Genomic DNA, 19,034 nt, shown 5'->3' with positions numbered 1-19,034 from the left:
CCGTCCTCAGACACAAATTTTAATAATCTTATACCCATAAACACACATAGACCTCCTTCTGATTCACCCCAAAAGTCCAATGTTAAACAAAACATTTCTTATCAAAGACCTGAATTTAGATAATAGTATTGATAGCATGTTTTTAACATCAGCTCAGCACTGATGGACCTGCAGCACTTACCGAGGCCTCTCCGCCAAATTATCATTTTTCATCATTCTCCTCAAGAAAAGGTAAACAAGTTGGGGGTACAGCCACAATTCTTGCAGCATTATATGGTTTTAAAGACATTTTATTTGATGAGTACACATCTTTTGAATATCACTCCTTCACTTTTAGCAGTCCTCCTACACTATGTTTAACAGTTTACAGACCACCTAAACCAGGGATGTCAAAGTTCTATTGGGTCGGGAGCCGGATTTGTTCAAATGAGACCTCAAGTGGGCCGGACTAATTTTGCCAACATCACTATAACTCAACACATGGATATATAGGCTAATGTATGATTGTATAGAAAACTTTAACATTAACATTAAGCAGAGGGGTTAACTGTCATTGCAAACTGCATGTTGGCACATTTAAACTTACCACATTACAGAAGAAAATATCAATAATTATGTTTTGTTTGAGATTATTATATCATGTTTAAATATTACTGTTCAAGGTTATAGAAACTTTGACTCAGGTTATTCTACCTGCCCTGGGATCAGTGCATTACTAGAGAGAGAGAGAGAGCGAGAGACTTTAGATCTGTGTGTGTCAGGCCACAGCACAGTTTGCACTTGTTAAGGTTCATTACAGATGAAACCTGCTCACATGAATAAGTTGTCACAAACAAACAGAGTGTCTTTGATGCATCTTCGGGTATTTTAGTGTTAGGCATTATAAAATGTTTCCAAACCAACAGACTTGAATTGATCCTTCAGCGTTGCGCACTGCAGTCTGATCAGCTCCGTGTGGAGTGCACGTTTTTCAACTAAGTAAACTCAGTTAAACGACATTTGATATGAGTCTGGCAGTCCGTTCTTCTTCGTGTCCGCAATATCATAATCTAAATCTGTCTCTGACTTTTTTGCGCCATGAATCTGCGCAATTCGAGGAAGCATTTTAGCGCTGCTCCACGTTTAAACCAGCGGACCTCTGTATGATCGGGCAGCCTGTGCGTGATATCGTTTTTGGATAAGAATGAAATGTTCAGTAATAGTTATAGTTTTACAGTCTGATGAAAGCTGGTGATAAAGGCGCAACAGCAGGCTACTGCATTTAGAAGTGATGTCACGCTGAAACTTTTAGGTGATCAACACAACACGTTCACCTCTGGGTGACCTGAAAATGAACCATCTGTAAATAAAATCAGTTAATATTCATTTTAATTTACTGTTTTTACAATAACCAGAGGTAAAACTAGTTGGGAGATGCATCAGGCTCAATGCCGGTGTCCGCAAACTACATTCAGTCTGGATGTGTGGAGACGGTCTGGGCCATTACGCATGGCGGAGATGATTGTTTTTTATTTGCACGAGCTGCTCTTTGTGGCTCACTCCATAGGAAGCTTTGTTATCATTAGTAAAACTTTTGTTTTACATCAGTCAAGACAGGAGAAACTGGTAAGAAGTGTGCAAAGAACCGAAGACCGTCATGATGCGTGCGCAGTGCAGCGGTTAAGTCCCGTAACTTTGATGAAATTCTGGCGACTTGTAGACAAATAAAACTAAAGAAATATCCCTCCTGCATTCTGTGTGATGTGATGTATGTTAATACGAATTTTCATGAAATTCATTCATCTTGGTAACTTTGTGAAATGTATTATTCAAGTCTGTCTACCACGTGTTAACAGTCCTACCTTTAGGTGTCTGAAGCTGTGACCTTATATGGGTGAAGCACCTAAGTAGTAACAGATCTATATATGGATAGGAGCCAACTATATGTTGTCAGCAACTGTTTGCTCGACAGAGAGTCTACATCTGATACGTATACAAATCAGTGTCATCTTCATGGTTTATGGTGATGCACCCAAATAGAAAGGAATTTGTGGGTTGCACCTTTTCAACAGAATATAAGCAGCACTGTGAACACTGTTACTTTGTCAGCACTTTGTCAGTCAAGTGATTTGGAAGCATGCTTGTCTGATGAAGTTGTCTGACCTCGGCCGATTAAATGGCGTTATAATCTCCAGTCTGTTTCACGATTTCTTCATTGGATTTTTACAACAGAAACAACCCCCACCTAACAATGTATTACCAGGGTTATGCAGGAGCAGCTCGTGCCCTCGGCCACTCGTCTTTTTTATGATACTCCCTACTGAGAAGATAGTTCAAAGTGCCCCGTTTAATTAATATTCGTATCATGATCTTACGTTTACGTTGCTCATTTTACATAGGTTTCAATACAATTCGGGGAAAATACGTATTACAAATATTTAACTTGTAAAAAAATCTCGAAATATTTTTCAATACATTTCCTCCTTCTTCCCAAAACGTCTCGCGGGCCGGATGAAACCTGCTGTCGGGCCGGATACGGACCGCGGGCCGTATGTCTGACATCCCTGGCCTAAACGATGTACCTCTTTTATCTCTGAATTTTCAGAATTGCTCAGTATTATTCACTCTAATAAGACAGAATTATTATTTTAGGTGATTTTAACTTGCATGTAGACAATCAATCAGACTCCTTTGCATCAGATTTTTTTAACTTAATTAATTGTTTGAGTTTTATCCAACACAGCCCACTCACAACAGAGGCCATATTTTAGATCTTGTTATAACCTTTGGCTTGTCAGCAAGCATCTCCTCTGTTGTGGATGTGGGCTTGTCTGACCATTTCTGTGTCTTTTTCACAGTAAATTATTTTAAGCAACAGGAAATTCCAGAACAGACTGTGAGGAAACGCTATCTTACAACTGAAGTGGCTACAAATTTTAATGATATTCTATTTGAAATTCCCGCAAACATTTTACCTTCCTCTTGTGATTCTATGGTAGACAGTTTTAACAGTAAACTTAGGTCAATGCTTAATACAGTGGCACCACTAAAACTGACAAAAATTACAACAAACCCAACACCTCCCTGGAGAAACAAAGACAATTAAATTGAAGAGAAACTGTCGAATAGCAGAGAGAAGGTGTTATGACATTTTTCGTGAGCAAATGAGCATTTATAACAAGGCAACAAGCAAGCAGATAACTGCAGACCAGTATCTAACCTGCCATTTAAGTAACATTTTAGAAAAACTTGTATTTATTCAGTTACATGATTTTGTGAACTCCAGAAGCACGTGGGAAATGTTTCAATCTGGGTTTAGAAAGAATCACAGCACAGAGACGGCGCTAGTTAAAATTGTAAATGACCTCAGCTCTAAATGGATAAAAAATGCCTGTTTTAGTTCTACTTGACCTGAGAGCAGCCTTTGATACGGTAGACCACACAATTCTTTTAAACAGACTCCGTAACATCGTTGGCATCTCTGGTATTGTTTTTAACTGATTTGAATCATATCTCACTGAAAGAAAATTTTACATAAGTATGGGTGAATTCTCATCTGGAGTTTATAAAATGAAATGTGGTGTTCTCCAGGGTTTTTAACCTTTATATGTCATCAGGAGGCACGGCATTCATAGTTATGCTGATGACACACAGCTCTACATTGCTGTGTCACCTGATGACAAAGGGCCAATTGATGCCCTTTTTAAATGTATTTTAGATATTAAGTTATGGATGGCAGACAACTTTTTATAGCTCAACCAGAACAAAACTCAGGTTTTAGTTATTGGTACAGGAGTCCAGAGAGAAAAAACTGAATGACAAACTCCAAGTCTTTTAATCCCTGTGAGCAGGTCAAAAATCTAGGTGCCATATTTGACAAAAACCTCAGCTTCCTAACTCATATCAGTTCTCAGTTCGGATGTTACAAAAAAGGCATTTTATCACCTCAATAACATTGCCAGAGTCCGACAGTTTCTCTCTCAGGACAATGCAGAGACACTTATTCATGCTTATATCACCTGTAGAATTGATTACTGTAATGCTCTTCTTTCTGGTCTTCCGAAAAAGCATACTTCTTAGTTGCAGCTTCTCCAAAATTCAGCTGTAAGACTGCTGACGAAGACCAGAAAGAGAGCACACATTACACCGATTTTAAAGTCTCTGCATTGGCTACCCCTTTGTTTTAGAATTGATTTCAAGATTATCTTATTAGTTTTTAAAGCTCTTAATGACCTTGCGCACCCCTATTTATCCGATTTGCTTTTAACTTATGAGCCCACCAGAGCCCTCAGGTCTTCTGGTAGTGGTCTTTTAATTGTTCCAAATGTCCAAACTAAAACCTACGGTGAGGCATCTTTTTATTACAATGGCCCCTGTCAAAGTGCGATAGAAATAAAGTTTGACTGATTGATTGTTTGATAGCACAATTAGTATAGGAGGAGATACAAGCCAAAAAAAGGCGGAATAATAATAAATAAAATAGGTGTGAGAGCTGCCAGCTCAAAGACAGACGCTAACAAGAAACATCCAAAAAAAAAAAAACACAGACCCAAATAATAACTCTTACATACAATTATGACTCATAGTCATCAATGTTGACAATCTCCCAGATGAAGCTTGAGCACCCCCTGTTTGTGCAACCCCATCAAGAGCCCAAACTCAGTGGGCATGGCGTGGACACTTTTAGCTTTTCTGTCATCATAGTAGTGGTTCGTCAGGTCGTAGAGTCCATAGGGGTGATTATCGAAGGGCCAGAACCCATACAGATGCACATTTTCGCAGACCTCCAAAGCTATGCTAGCCATAATTATCCCGGTGCTCAGCCTCCCTGATCGCAAGCCTTTTGCACGCCAGAAGGCAGTCAGTTTTTGCATGTACTCAGGGTTAAAGAAGACAGGCCTCATGGGGCTTCCAAAGTCCTCAATACTGTAGATGGCCCGCATACATACAGGAATGTATTGGCGTAAGGCCAAGGCGGGAAGGAGTAGCAGGGAGCTGCTGTAAATATGCAGACTTTCCACAAACGGACGACGACGCCTCATCAGAGACTCATACCTGGAGACAAAACAACAGCTTTAAATAAACAAGACAAAAGAACTCTGTAATGACAGTGAAGTGAAATCCAGCCTCTTGCTCACTTCTCCATGAAGATGCTTGGGTTTGCTGTCACAAGGTCCGTTTTGACACCGACATGCTTCGCATAACTATTTCCCAAAGGAGGAAGGTTGCACCTGAAGAAGCAAGAAAAAAAAGTCAGAGATCTTTTTTATGGAATCTCAACATAAATTATTTTTGACACTGAGTTGACATTGTCACCACAATGGACACCTTTCTCACCTCATGACAAACTGAGCTGAATCAATTCTCTCTCCACATCTGCTGTCAGTCAGGATTCCTCCGTTCCCAACAACAGCACACGTGTCCCATGTTTTATTTGAGAAAGGATGCTCCTGGAATTGTAATCAATGGTTATGTATTACCACATAATGATAATTATACTGATGATATAATACAGTAGATCAAAATTACTGCTGGATCTCATTTGCAAATGTTTCCCTCTTAGAAATTCTCTGCAGCAGACACCCCTAAAAGAGGTTGCCAGCTGAAATATGGGTGCCCCCTGGAAGTCTTCAGGTTTTAATTTCCAACATCTACTTGGGCTTCAAACTTGTTTTTAATGGATAAATTCAGCAGTGTATTACTTTGTTGTGAAGTATACTGGCAGCTTTGAACTTGCTGATGACACAGTTGTTAATTTGTGTCGTGAAAATTACACAATACATGCTGTAAGTGGTTAGGGGAACATTTCCTGAGATTTGGATTGAAAAGAGTTCCTCACTTCCAATACCTCATACGTTTTCACTTTATTTAAAAATAAGTGAGTATATTATTTCTTATAAGAACATCAGATGGATTCATGTGGATTTATTGTTCATTTATTTTTCTGTCAACCTGTTTCCAGTTGCAGCATAACAAAGTACACTTGGTTGGATTTTGTTTCAGCAACTAGCAATAATAAACTGGACTGCCATGAAACTTCATACAGAAAATCACAATCCCCAAACAATATTTAAATACTTTAGCAATCCCTCAATTTTTTTATCCAACACGAGCACAACAACATCCACCGTGTCCAGAGCCATGCACCGAGGAGAGTATGAAAGCCTAAGTTAAGAGCTGCTTAGTGTCACTTCCTGCAACTGCAGCACAGTTAGCCACGTGGCTAGCAGTGCTATCAGCTGGCTATGCCCGATGTCTGGCTCAAAGGACAGGGATTATATTAGCAAAGGAGCTCTGTTAACCCTTCAGATAGTTTGAGGCATCCCGAATCTACCACGTAAGGTTTATACACGCAAGCAGATTTCCACTCCAGGAGCAGAGATGCTCAGGGCAGGGTGTTGCTCAGGTGTGTTGCTGTGTGCAGAAAAACGTATAATTTGCGAGCGGTAGTTAATATTTGCATGTGTGAAATATTATAATTATCTCGCGATTGTAGTTTATCACGCTCAGGACTTTTGATATAAATGAAACCCCATATGTAAGGGTAGGCTACTCTGTTCCAAACGCAACTTTCTAAATTAACAGTTCAGGTTTGTCAAACTCCTTGTAGTTTTATTGTTATTCATTTTATTATTAGCCTCTTTTTGTATTCATTTTGTGTACATTTATTTGTGTAAATACACATGTTAAGTGCATGCTACTTTTTTTTGTATTTATTTAGTCTTTCAGTTAATCAGCGTGTAATCTTTTAGTCAGACATAACAGGAACAATGAAAATGCCGAACAAGTAGCAGATATTGTGGATGTTTTGGTTTTATTCATGAGTGCCTCACAAAATACCTTTGTAAAAGTGCTGAAAACCTCCGGAGACACCAGGTAGCTGCTCTTTCCCCCATCATAACTGAACTTGGATCCCACTGGAGTGTTGGCCTGGGTAATGATGGCTTTGTCAAAACCACTGCAGCTGCTGCTCAGCTGAGATCTGGGGAACCACAAGGACTTTGTTAAACCATGTACAAGAGACTCTGAAGTTTTGATGCTCCCTCAAATATTTGTTTTGTTTTTTTAAAAAGAGCAAATAAACATACCAGTTTAAAGTCGTGAATCACATACATTTTTCAAGGATAGACTTAATATGATGAGTTTCAGCTATTTGTGACAATCGGACGAGGGCACTCTGACTCATCTTTTCTGAGCTCGTCCTAGGGTAAAACGTCTCTCTTTAGTTACCCAGCTGGTAAAGTTATATGGTAAAGGCCCAAACTGGGATTTTAGAAGAGTGTACATCATTATTTATATCACAATGCAAATGGACTCAGCTGTAACCAAGTTATGTTTGTTGATCTGCACAGGGGCAGACTCAGGTTTCGTGAGAGGCATTGATAAAAACAAGTTTTAAAAAAAGGCCAACCAGCTGCATGCTGTTGGGCACCAAAACCCAAAAGTTGTGTTGCATTTTTTTTGGAACAAGCCCAAACACTGGTTATAGTTCTATAATCTAATTCATGTTTCATACTGTTTAACCTTTTAATCACACTTGACCATCTTATTAGGCACTATGTTGGGTTTTATTGGTCATGGCTTTTTTGACCTCCTTTACCACCCAGCATCATGTAACTTAAAAGTACCTAATTCTTACCTACTTTTGAATACTTTTTGTAAATGTTTGTAGTGCACATTAGCTATGGTGACTGGAGATGTAGCATACCATGCGCTGACAATTATGTTAAAAGTTCAAAACCAAGACGATCTTTTTTTTTTTACCTGAATTTTTTATGATTGTCCTCCTGCTTCTTCCAGGCTTGAGAGTAATTCTGCATTATTTTATTGATCGTATTACTGTGAAAAAACATACAAATTAAGATACACATAAACAACCAGGTGAGTAATCCCTGTGTTTTGCTGACATGCCTTCATCTGATGGCAGTCATGAACAAAAAAGGTCACGTTAGGAAAAGCAGTGACAGTGTTTGCACGCTCACTTGCAGCCTTTGCAGAGGTTAAAGGTCTTGGGGGCTCTTTTCTGCTGAGGGACTGGGAAGTGCTGGTCCACATCGCTGTCGAACAAAAAAAAAAGGACAGATGTGATGATTCAGAAGCCAGGCACAAATCAGATAATGTAATCAGGGGCGTTACACTACATTCTGAATCTGCATATAGACTATGCTATGAACCACTCCCCACATTTCCAGTTATTAATAGTTACTTTGTGGTAAGACACTCCTCATGCCAACACAAAGAAAATCACCCATAATCCAAAAGCTCACATCATCAATTCAATCAATCAATCAATCAATTTTTATTTGCATAGTGTCAACTCATAACAAGTGTTATCTCGAGACACTTTACAAAAAGCAGGTAAAATACCTTACTCTTTGTCTTTTAACATTACAAAAAAGCAGGTAAAAGACCTTACTTATTGCTATATTACAGTAGCTGTTCTGGCAGGCCGTCAACCAACGAGCTTGAGGAGCCAAAGAGAGCTCAAGAGCTCCCAGGAAAGTAGGTGGTTAGTGACTGAGATTTACAGATAGATACATGCAGTAATATGATGTACTCTATGTGCACAGAGAGAGAGCGAGAGAGAGAGAGAGAGAGAGAGGAGCTCAAGGTTCCAGTTCCCCTGGTAGTCTAAGCCTATAGCAGCATAACTAGGAGCTGGTCTACACCAGCACCAGCCCTAACTATAAGATTTACCAAAAAGGAACGTTTTAAGTCTATTCTTAAAAATACAGACTGTGTCTGCCTCCTGGCTGGAAGATGATTCCAGAGGAGAGGAGCCTGATAACTGAAGGCTTTACCCCCCATAGTACACTTAGAGACTGTAGGTACCACTAGTAGGCCCGCATTCTGGGACCGTAATGTTCTCGAAGGGTAGTACGGCACTAGTAGCTCCTTAAGTTAAGATGGTGTCTGGCCATTTAGAGCTTTGTAAGTGAGAAGAAGGATCTTGAATTCTATTCTAGACTGTATAGGGAGCCAGTGCAGACAAGCCAACACAGGAGTAATGTGGTCCCTTTTCCTAGCTCAAGTCAGTACACGAGCTGCAGCGTTCTGGACTAGTTGAAGAGTCTTTAGAGACTTACCATAGCACCCTGACAAAAGAGAATTACAATAATTCAACCTGGAGGTAACAAATGCATGAACTAGTTTTTCTGCATCATTTTGCGACAGGATATTCCTGATCTTAGATATATTACGAAGGTGAAAATACGCTGTTCTTGAAATTTGCCTGATGTGAGAGCTAAAGGACATATCTTGATCAAATAGAACTCCTAGATTCCTAACAGTGGTGCTAGATGCCAGGCTGTTGTCATTAAGGACAGTCAAATCACTAGAAAAAGTCTCTCTGAGGTTTTTAGGGCCTAGCACAATAACATCAGTCTTGTCTTAGTTAAGTAGCAAAACATTTCTGGTCATCCAGGTCCTAACGTCCTTAAGGCACATTTCTAGCTTACATAACTGACTGGTGCCATCGGGTTTCATTGATACGTAAAGCTGAGTATCATCTGCATAACAATGAAACTGTATGGAGTGTTTCCTTATAATATTTCCCAGAGGAAGCATATATAATGTAAAGAGAATTGGTCCAAGCACTGAGCCTTGTGGCACTCCATGGCTTACTTTGGTGTGCATAGAGGACTTAACATTAACATGTACTAACTGAGATCGATCTGATAAGTAGGATTCAAACCAACTTAAAGCAGTCCCTGTAATTCCAAGTAAATGTTCTAGTCTGTGTAATAGGATATGATGGTCAATAGTGTCAAAAGCAGCACTAAGATCTAACAAGACGAGCACGGAGAGAAGTCCCCTGTCTGAAGCTAGAAGTAGATCATTTGTAACTTTAACTAGTGCAGTCTCAGTGCTATGGTGGACTCTAAACCCTGACTGAAACTCCTCAAATAAACAGTTGTCATGGAGAAAGTTACACAGCTGATTAGCTACCACTTTCTCCAGGATCTTTGAGATAAAAGGAAGGTTGGATATAGGCCTGTAATTAGCCAGAGTTCCTGAGTCCAGAGTAGGTTTTTTGAGTAGAGGTTTGATTACCGCTACTTTAAATGCCTGGGGTACATAGCCTGCCAGTAAAGACATATTGATCATATCTAATATAGAGTTGCTAACTCAGGGAAAGACTTCCTTAAACAGCTTGGTTGGGATTGGGTCTAAAAGACAGGTTGACGGTTTCGACGCAGTAATAATAGAATATAGCTCTGAAAGGTTGATTAGAGAAAAACAGTCAAGACTAATATCTGGTCCCGGAACTGTCTCTGCCATATCAGACGTATCTGCACCAGGTAAGGGCAGGAGGTTACCAATTTTGTCTCTGATGTCTAAAATTTTGTTGTTGAAAAAGCTCAGGAAATCATTACTGCTGAGGGCTAAAGGAATACAAGGCTCAATGGAGCCATGACACTCTGTCAGCCTGGCTACAGTGCTGAAAAGGTATCTAGGATTGCTTTTGTTTTCCTCGATTAGAGAGGAGTTGTAGGCAGCTCGAGCGTGACGTAGAGCCTTCATATATTTTCTGTGACTATCCTGACAGAACAAACGAGATTCTACCGTTTTGGTCGAGCGCCATATTCTTTCAAAATTTCGCGACGTTTGTTTTAGAGTACGGGTTTCTGAGTTGGACCATGGAGCTAGCCTCTGCCGTTTCATAACCTTCTGTTTTAGGGGAGCAATCGAATCAAGAGTAACTCTCAGAGAATCCACTGCACTATCAACAAACTGATCTAGCTGAGAGGGACTAAAGCTATCATAAGAGTTTCCAACTGGGTTGAAACACAGTACTGAATCAAAAGCAGCTGAAATAGCTTCATTAAATCTAGCTACAGCACTATCAGATAAACTTCTAGAGAGCACATTTTTATTAAGCAGAGATAATTCTGGTAGGACAAAGTCGAAAGTAATAAAAAAAAAGGTCTGATAGAAGAGGATTTTCTAGAAAAACTATAAGGTTTTGGATTTCAATGCCATAAGCTAAAACAAGATCCAGGGTGTGGTTAAAATGATGAGCAGATTCGTTTACACCCTGGGTGAAACCAATAGAGTCTAATAGTGACATGAAAGCTGTGCTCAGGCTATCATTATCAACATCCACATGGATATTGAAGTCACCTACAACAATTATTCTATCACTGCTAAGGACTACATTTGATAAAAATTCTGCAAATTCAGATAGAAATTCAGAATATGGGCCAGGAGGGCGGTAAACTACAAAAACTAGAACTGGCTGAAAGTTTTTCACATCCAGTCTCAAGAACCTAAGAACAAGGCTTTCAAAAGAAGAAAAAATTAGCTTTGGTCGAGGGTTAACTAGAAGACTAGAATTAAAAATAGTTTAATAATTCATTTAAACTAACATATTCATCTCGACGCAGCCAGGTTTCAATCAAACAAAGTAAATCAATATTCTGATCTGATATCAGATCATTCACAAAAAGAGATTTGGATGCTAAGGACCTAATGTTCAAAAGTCTGCAGTGAATTTTCTGATTTTTTTGCAAAATCATATTCGTAGTCTTGATTCTAATGAGATTTTGACGATTTATGCCTTTTTTTTCTACGTTTGGATGACTTATAAAAACGGGTCTGGACCGGGGGACAGACACAGTACCTATAGTATAACTACAGTTCGATTCAGAATTACAGCTATAGTGACTGGGAGACAGATCTAAGGGAGGCGCAGAGAAGCGTGTAAGACAACAGCTCTGCCTCCTGGTCTGAACTCTGTGTTGTTGTCAAGGTTTTGGACTAATAACCTCTGCTATGTTTCTAGACCTACATAAGCCAACATGTTAGCTTTATAATTAGTTTTCATCACTTGAGAACAAAAACCTCTGTTTTGAATGTGCTGTGTTCTTTGTTCAAAACATACAGAAGACATAATAAATCAGCATTTAACAAGTGAAAGATTTGATGCGATTCTGTAGGAATTTCAAACTCCAACAAACGCTAAAGCAAATGGAGTAATCATACAAACCTCATGAATTCAGTGTTCAGTAACTGTCAACTTCATACACCATGAATGAACAACCAGTAGACAAACTTATGAAGGTAGATATGTTGCAAAATAGGAGAGCTTGTAGAATTCGATGTGAGAACTTGAAGGAAAAAAAAGTGAACTTGTATGTAAAAATGTTTACTTGTATAAAAATCCACACACGTGAAATTAATTCCAAGTCACAAATGGGGGGAAAAAATGTGAACCTGTAGAGTTAATATTCACACATGCGTGATCTGAATGTGAAGTCAAAGAAAAAATATTCACAAATGTGTAGACTGATATTTACACTAATAAAATGACAGCTGCAAACTTGTAATCCAACATTTACTCACATGTTTTTTATTACTTGTGCCTATTATCCTTTACAACCACAACTCTGCGGTTACAACTTCTCAAAACTGCCGCTACAACTGCAAAAACTACTTTTCTTGCGTGAATCTGCACTGTTAGAGTTTTGCAACACATTTTGTGAGACGTCTGTAGCAAAACAAATTTGTACTTGTACTTGTAGAAATGATTAACACGTCTTCAGAGGCTACTTCCATTTTAGCAGTATGGAGTAGGCTAAAGGGTGCAGAAAACAATTAAAGCAACATATCAGCATTGTGGTTTAGCAGTCTATGTGTGTGTGCACATAGCAAAGGGAAATATCATTTTCACACTTACTTGTCGACTAAGTACCAGATCAGCAGGATCCCCAAAAACATGAGAGTCACCACCAGAGAGAAGAGTAACTTGAGCTGGATCAAAATGAGTAACAATAACACTGATGTATTAACATTCCATACCAGAACTATTTTAGTAACTTTGCATGAAGTGCACATACAACAAAGAAAAGTCTGCCTGAAACACTTCCTGGACTTTTTTTTTTTTCCGTAACTCCGCCACACGAATGTTAACCAAGAAGCAACTTCAAGTTCTCAGAGAGTCAGTAAAGCTGAAGTGCCAAAACTGCAGTTCCTGATGAGAGGCCACTTGGAGCTGGTTCAAAAAGCAAGTAAATCCCAGTAATGATCCCAGTGGCTGATTTCTCAAGTTGTAACAACTGGAAAGATAGTTCATTTTCAATAACTTACTGATTATTTTCTTTGTTCAATACCAATTTAAATCCTGCTTAATTTGGACTTTAGTGTCTAATAGCTCCTGTTAGAAGTTTTTTAAACTTTTGATCAAACTGACCAAAATACATATTAATGCCTCTTTTTGAACTACAAAAGCAAAATAGACCGTCAGCTAAAGATGAACTATTTCTATATTGTAGATTTTTTATATAAATCTACTTAAATAAAGTATAAAGTTTAATGTTTTATCCATGATCTTGTTACTGGTTTGTTGTGTAACACGGTTTGTGTTTTGAATTCCCAGATAGTCCCACGCGCTCGATTGTAGACGGTTGCAGCGTGTCATGTTTTAAAGTTTGGGTTATAATGCTACATTTTAATTCATAATGATGCATTATAATGTAAACCATTAAGGATAAAATATCCAGTTTTTATATTATCAACTATAAGAGAATGGCTGTTACTTGCAAACCACATATGAGGAACCACAAGCGTTTGTTTCTAGGGACTGCTGAGAAGAAGGTGAACCTGATGCTAAAGCTGAAACTACCTTTCTCCCATGAACACTTACTCTCTCACATAATTTTTATGACATTAAAAACATATATTTAATAATTTACAAGCAACAGAAAGAGCTGATTCTTACCTTCATGTTCCAGTTAAAAAAGCTAGTCCTTTGATTATGGATCCAGTAAAGCAAATTGCTCAATGTTTCTCTCTTGTGTTTTACTACCTGAAGCCTTATCAGAAGCCACACAAAGCCAAAGTACAGTATCTGCAAAAATGCTGAGAAAAGGTTTTTTGTGTTTTTTGTTTGCCAAGCGTAAGTATCAAATTGTATTTAACAACCAATTGTATGATTGATTAGATTAAAGTGAAGTGATTTTCAAGCATATTGTAATTTAACCTTCAGCTTAACCATTTCTGTTTTACAACTATAACTGCATTTTACCTTTGTTTTACTGCTGCCTATGATCAAACACTGATGGGCTACAATTGTCATGATAATCGCATCCTTCTCTTTTTACAACCTTTCCAGCAGAAGTCTCTCTCTCTCTCTCGGACAAGCTTCGGGACAAACTATATTATAAACTTTTACACATCTTGAATAAACAACCAAGCAGGAAACAGAACACTCTGCTATTTACTAATTGACCTCGAAGACGGAACTGTGACCGAAACCCCAGCCATTTGCTAGTCATAAAATCAGCAGGGTGCAGATGACACGGTCACGGACACACACAAGTAGCTGCCAAACTGTCCTTAGCAATGGAACAAGTCATTATATGGTTACGTTATTCATGTCTGACTCTTAATACTGACAAAACTATGGTCATGTATTTTGTGAAAAATAATGTTTTTTCCAAATATTAATGTAGGTGGGCAAATGATAAGAAAGGTCGATGAGTTTAAATACTTGGGTGTTAAACTAGACCACAACCTTACTTTTAAAAGTCATATTAAAAAGATGTGCCATAAAGTTAAATATAACATAGCCAACTTTAGACATATCAGGAACTCACTTACAGTCGAAGGGTCTAAAATGTATTTGAATGCTATGATTTTTTTTATTTTTTATTACTGTATATCATGTTGGTCTCAAGCAAACAAGACTGTCTTAAAACCCATAAGGTCACTTCATAAACAAGCCCTTAAAACTCTGGACAGGAAAGCACAACAGTACCATCATTGTGATATTCTTGATAAAATATAAAATTCTAAGCTTTGACAATTTAATCTTTTATACCAATGTCCGCTTAGTGTATAAGATAATCCATGATGCTGCTCCCCTACCATTGAAAAGCTTTGTGAAACTTTGCTCTGAGCAGATAAGCAGATCTTCAAGGTCTGCCTCAAATGGAGATTGCAGTATTCCAAAAATGGCTCAGCTTTAGCACAATCTGTTTTTTCTTTTAAAGCCATTAAAGAATGGAATAGTCTTCCAACTAGTCTTAAACTTTGCACAAACGTCTGCACTTTCACCCGTGAAGTCAACAAATGAATTTTAAGGAACCAGTCTTGTCAGCAATAATGTGTCATCTCGACAACCTTTTACATCTCTCAGGGAACCTTGTACATAATGTTTTAATATCTGTAAATTGTTCTATGTCTTTCTTCTCTCTTATGAAATGTGTGTGTGTGTGTGTGTGTGTGTGACTGGTTGATTTGTATTTTGCTGTTGCCATCATCTGCCCAGGGACAACAGATGGAAATTAGCTAGTTAGCTAAATCTGGTGCAAAGCATCTCTTCTCTTCTGAGACTAATGTTTTTTTTTGTACACTGTCCTTGATTCAAATAAACGATTAAACTAATAGTTAAATCACTGCTCAAGAACTCTGTTTAAACGACAACGTTTAATTCTTCATCTAATGAACATTTACAGTGGGTACGGAAAGTATTCAGACCCCTTTACATTTTTCACTCTGTTTCATTGCAGCCATTTGCTAAAATCAAAAAAGTTCATTTTATTTCTCATTAATGTACACTCAGCACCCCATCTTGACAGAAAAAAAAACAGAAATGTAGAAATTTTTGCAAATTTATTAAAAAAGAAAAACTGAAATATCACATGGTCATAAGTATTCAGACCCTTTGCTGTGACACTCATATTTAACTCACATGCTGTTCATTTCTTCTATCCTCCTATTCAGACCCTTTGCTCAGTATTGAGTAGAAGCACCCTTTTGAGCTAGTACAGCCATGAGTCTTCTTGGGAATGATGCAAAAAGTTTTTCACACCTGGATTTGGGGATCCTCTGCCATTCTTCCTTGCAGATCCTCTCCAGTTCTGTCAGGTTGGATGATGAATGTTGGTGGACAGCCATTTTCAGGTCTCTCCAGAGATGCTCAATTGGGTTTAGGTCAGGGCTCTGGCTGGGCCAGTCAAGAATGGTCACAGAGTTGTTCCGAAGCCACTCCTTTGTTATTTTAGCTGTGTGCTTAGGGTCATTGTCTTGTTGGAAGGTGAACCGTCAGCCCAGTCTGAGGTCCTGAGCACTCTGGAAGAGGTTTTCTTCCAGGATATCGCTGTACTTGGCTGCATTCATCTTTCCTTCAATTGCAACCAGTCGTCCTGTCCCTGCAGCTGAAAAACACCCCCATAGCATGATGCTGCCACCACCATGTTTCACTGTTGGGATTGTATTGGGCAGGTGATGAGCAGTGCCTGGTTTTCTCCACACATACCGCTTAGAATTAAAGCCAAAAAGTTCAATCTTGGTCTCATCAGACCAGAGAATCTTCGTTCTCATAGTCTGGGAGTCCTTCATTTGTTTTTTTGGCAAACTCTATGCAGGCTTTCATATGTCTTGCACTGAGGAGAGGCTTCCGTCGGGCCACTGTGCCATAAAGCCCCGACTGGTGGAGGGCTGCAGTGATAGCTGACTTTGTGGAACTTTCTCCCATCTCCCTACTGCATCTCTGGAGCTCAGCCACAGTGATCTTTGGGTTCTTCTTTACCTTTCTCACCAAGGCTCTTCTCCCACGATTGCTCAGTTTGGCTGGACAGCCAGGTCTAGGAAGAGTTCTGCAGAAATTCTTTTGTAACCTTGGCCAGATCTGTGCCTTGCCACAATTCTGTCTCTGAGCTCCTTGGGCAGTTCCTTCGACCTCATGATTCTCATATGCTCTGACATGCACTGTGAGCTGTAAGGTCTTATATAGACAGGTGTGTGCCTTTCCTAATCAAGTCCAATCAGTTTAATTAAACACAGCTGGACTCCAATGAAGGAGCAGAACCATCTCAAGGAGGATCAGAAGAAATGAACAGCATGTGAGTTAAATATGAGTGTCACAGCAAAGGGTCTGAATACTTATGACCATGTGATATTTCAGTTTTTCTTTTTTAATAAATTTGCAAAAATGTCTACATTTCTGTTTTTTTTCTGTCAAGATGGGGTGCTGAGTGTACATTAATGAGAAATAAAATGAACTTTTTTGATTTTAGCAAATGGCTGCAATGAAACAAAGAGTGAAAAATGTAAAGGGGTCTGAATACTTTCCGTACCCACTGTATGCCTTTCTTAGTTTATATATTTGAAATTGTCACTGTAGTGGCAACTTAACTGATTATTTATTCACCTGTACCCACATGGTAATTTACGCCAATTAGCTGCGCTTTACGACAGCAGCAGGACACATAAACTGAGCACATATAACCACACAGACCTACTATAACCACACAATGTTTCAATACGTGATAAACATTAAAAAAAAATTCAAAAAAATTCAAAAACAAAAACTCTATTAAGTATAAACGTATAAATACAAAATAATACTATTGGGGCAAATTATTTTATTAAATTAACCTGTTGTCCTCTATGGCTCTAACATTACGGCCCCTAATTGTTCTTGAACTACAAAGCAATTACGTCTTCCCATATTCATAAGAGCCATGTTACGATCATCTTCAAAAACAGTATGACAAAACATTTGTCATTAAGCAATAATGTCCAACGTTCTCTGGTCTTCTTATTACAACAGGAACTCTTTTTGAAGAAAATTTTCTGGAATGTGTATAATAGAAGGGCAAGCCCACTTTTGTCTCTCTTGTAGATCTGGTAAATACTCCTTTGTCCAGCATCTCCAAAACAAGTCTGTCAAATATTGAACTTGGCGCCATCTGCATCTGGAGTACATGTCATACCTGTCAAATAAGCCAGGGGTGTAGTGGAGTTTTGGCTTTCATCAACAGCAGATGGTTTGGTGTTAAGGCGTCAATGTCATTCGGATCGTCAGAGACTCTTGTGATGGGGCAACTATTGATTAGTGCCTCCACCTCGCACAGCAAAGTGTGTAGCCCTTCCTCATCGATTCTTTGCTGCTTCAGAGTTGAGTACTTTTCTTATTGTGCGTATCTGCCGTTCCCATACTCCATCAAAATGAGATGCAGCAGCTGGGTTGAATAACCATGTGATACCTTTTGCATCCAAGATGTCTTGAATCTCTGCATTATCCGAAGCCTGCCCTGCTTCCCGTAGCTCACTTTCTGCTGCCACATAGTTCGTTCCATTATCAGAAGGCATCAGCTTGCCCTCTCCTAGCAATGAAGCGGCGCAGTGCATGAATACAGAAGTCAGTGTCCAAAGAACTCGCCATCTTAATATGCACAGCTCTCATTGTCAAACAAGTGAAGACCACACCATACCTTTTAATCATGGTCCTTCCCCTTTTGATTTCAAAAGGACCAAAATAGTCCAGGCCAACGCTTGTGAACGGCGACTCATCAGGTATTCACTTGGGAGATCAGCCACAATTTGACATTATGTTTTTCCTCGCAGGCGTTTGCAGGCTACACATCATGACAGAATGTGTCTGGCTTTGTTAGGAAGTCTGGACCATTTATCCAGGTCTTTGCTTTAAGAAAGGTCTCCTCTAAGACCTCTTGAAGCACAGTCTGCTGGGTTGGCTGAAGTATTGACGTATCTCCACTGAGAAACATTTGACTTATCTGATTTCAGCAACCTGATTGTCAACGAATGTGCAGTACCTGGTTGACTCATTCTTAAGGTATTGAATGACTATTGTACTGTCAGTCCAAAAGACAGATTTTTCCAGTTTCATTTCCAATTCAGTTCTCATTATTGAGTCCATCCTTGTAGCTACAAGTGCAGCAGTGAGCTCGAGACGTAGTATGGTAACTGGTTTCAGTGGCGTGACCCTAGCCTTGCCTATGACGAGTGCGCTGTGATTCTGGTTCTGATTGTTTTTTGGATGTTGCTGTGCCATACCCCTTCTTACTTGCGTCCGCAAAGTGATGAAGTTGAGCTGAAGTGGTCTCACCAAAGTCGACTGGCTTCACACATCTCTCTACTTTGAAACTGGCGAGATGATGTTTGCTTGTAACCCACTGTTGCCACTGTTGAGCTAGAGCGTCTGGCATGCTATCATCCCATGCATGCATGTTTTATTCTGAAGAGCTCCTGCAGTATCTGCTTCACTGGCAGGATGAGTGGAGCCAAAATCCGAAAAGGGGATCATA

The 19,034-nt window shown here is 39.1% G+C and overlaps 1 protein-coding gene across 3 annotated transcripts; it reads right to left on the bottom strand.

Annotated features, from left to right (window-relative positions):
* Positions 1-2,891: 2,891 nt before the first annotated feature.
* Positions 2,892-14,065, bottom strand: LOC109976109 (alpha-2,8-sialyltransferase 8E-like). Of its 3 annotated transcripts, none has more exons than XM_065953167.1 (9): positions 13,700-14,065; positions 12,836-13,037; positions 12,659-12,732; positions 7,962-8,036; positions 7,744-7,818; positions 6,820-6,961; positions 5,317-5,429; positions 5,118-5,210; positions 2,892-5,034 (listed from the first exon to the last, which is right to left on the bottom strand). In XM_065953167.1, the coding sequence occupies exons 3-9, from the start codon at positions 12,697-12,699 to the stop codon at positions 4,569-4,571; spliced, it is 1,005 nt and encodes a 334-aa protein (XP_065809239.1). In that variant the 5' UTR covers positions 12,700-12,732; positions 12,836-13,037; positions 13,700-14,065; the 3' UTR covers positions 2,892-4,568. The 3 variants fall into 3 exon arrangements, with proteins under 3 accessions (XP_065809239.1, XP_065809240.1, XP_065809238.1); XM_065953168.1 differs by having other exon boundaries at positions 12,836-12,973; XM_065953166.1 differs by lacking the exon at positions 12,836-13,037.
* Between the last annotated feature and the right edge of the window lie 4,969 nt (positions 14,066-19,034).

This window comes from Labrus bergylta, chromosome 3, assembly GCF_963930695.1.
Source record: "Labrus bergylta chromosome 3, fLabBer1.1, whole genome shotgun sequence".
Taxonomy (NCBI): Eukaryota; Metazoa; Chordata; class Actinopteri; order Labriformes; family Labridae; genus Labrus; species Labrus bergylta.
The sequence above is the reverse complement of the archived record's forward strand: the minus strand, read 5'-3'. Positions and strand labels throughout refer to the sequence as shown.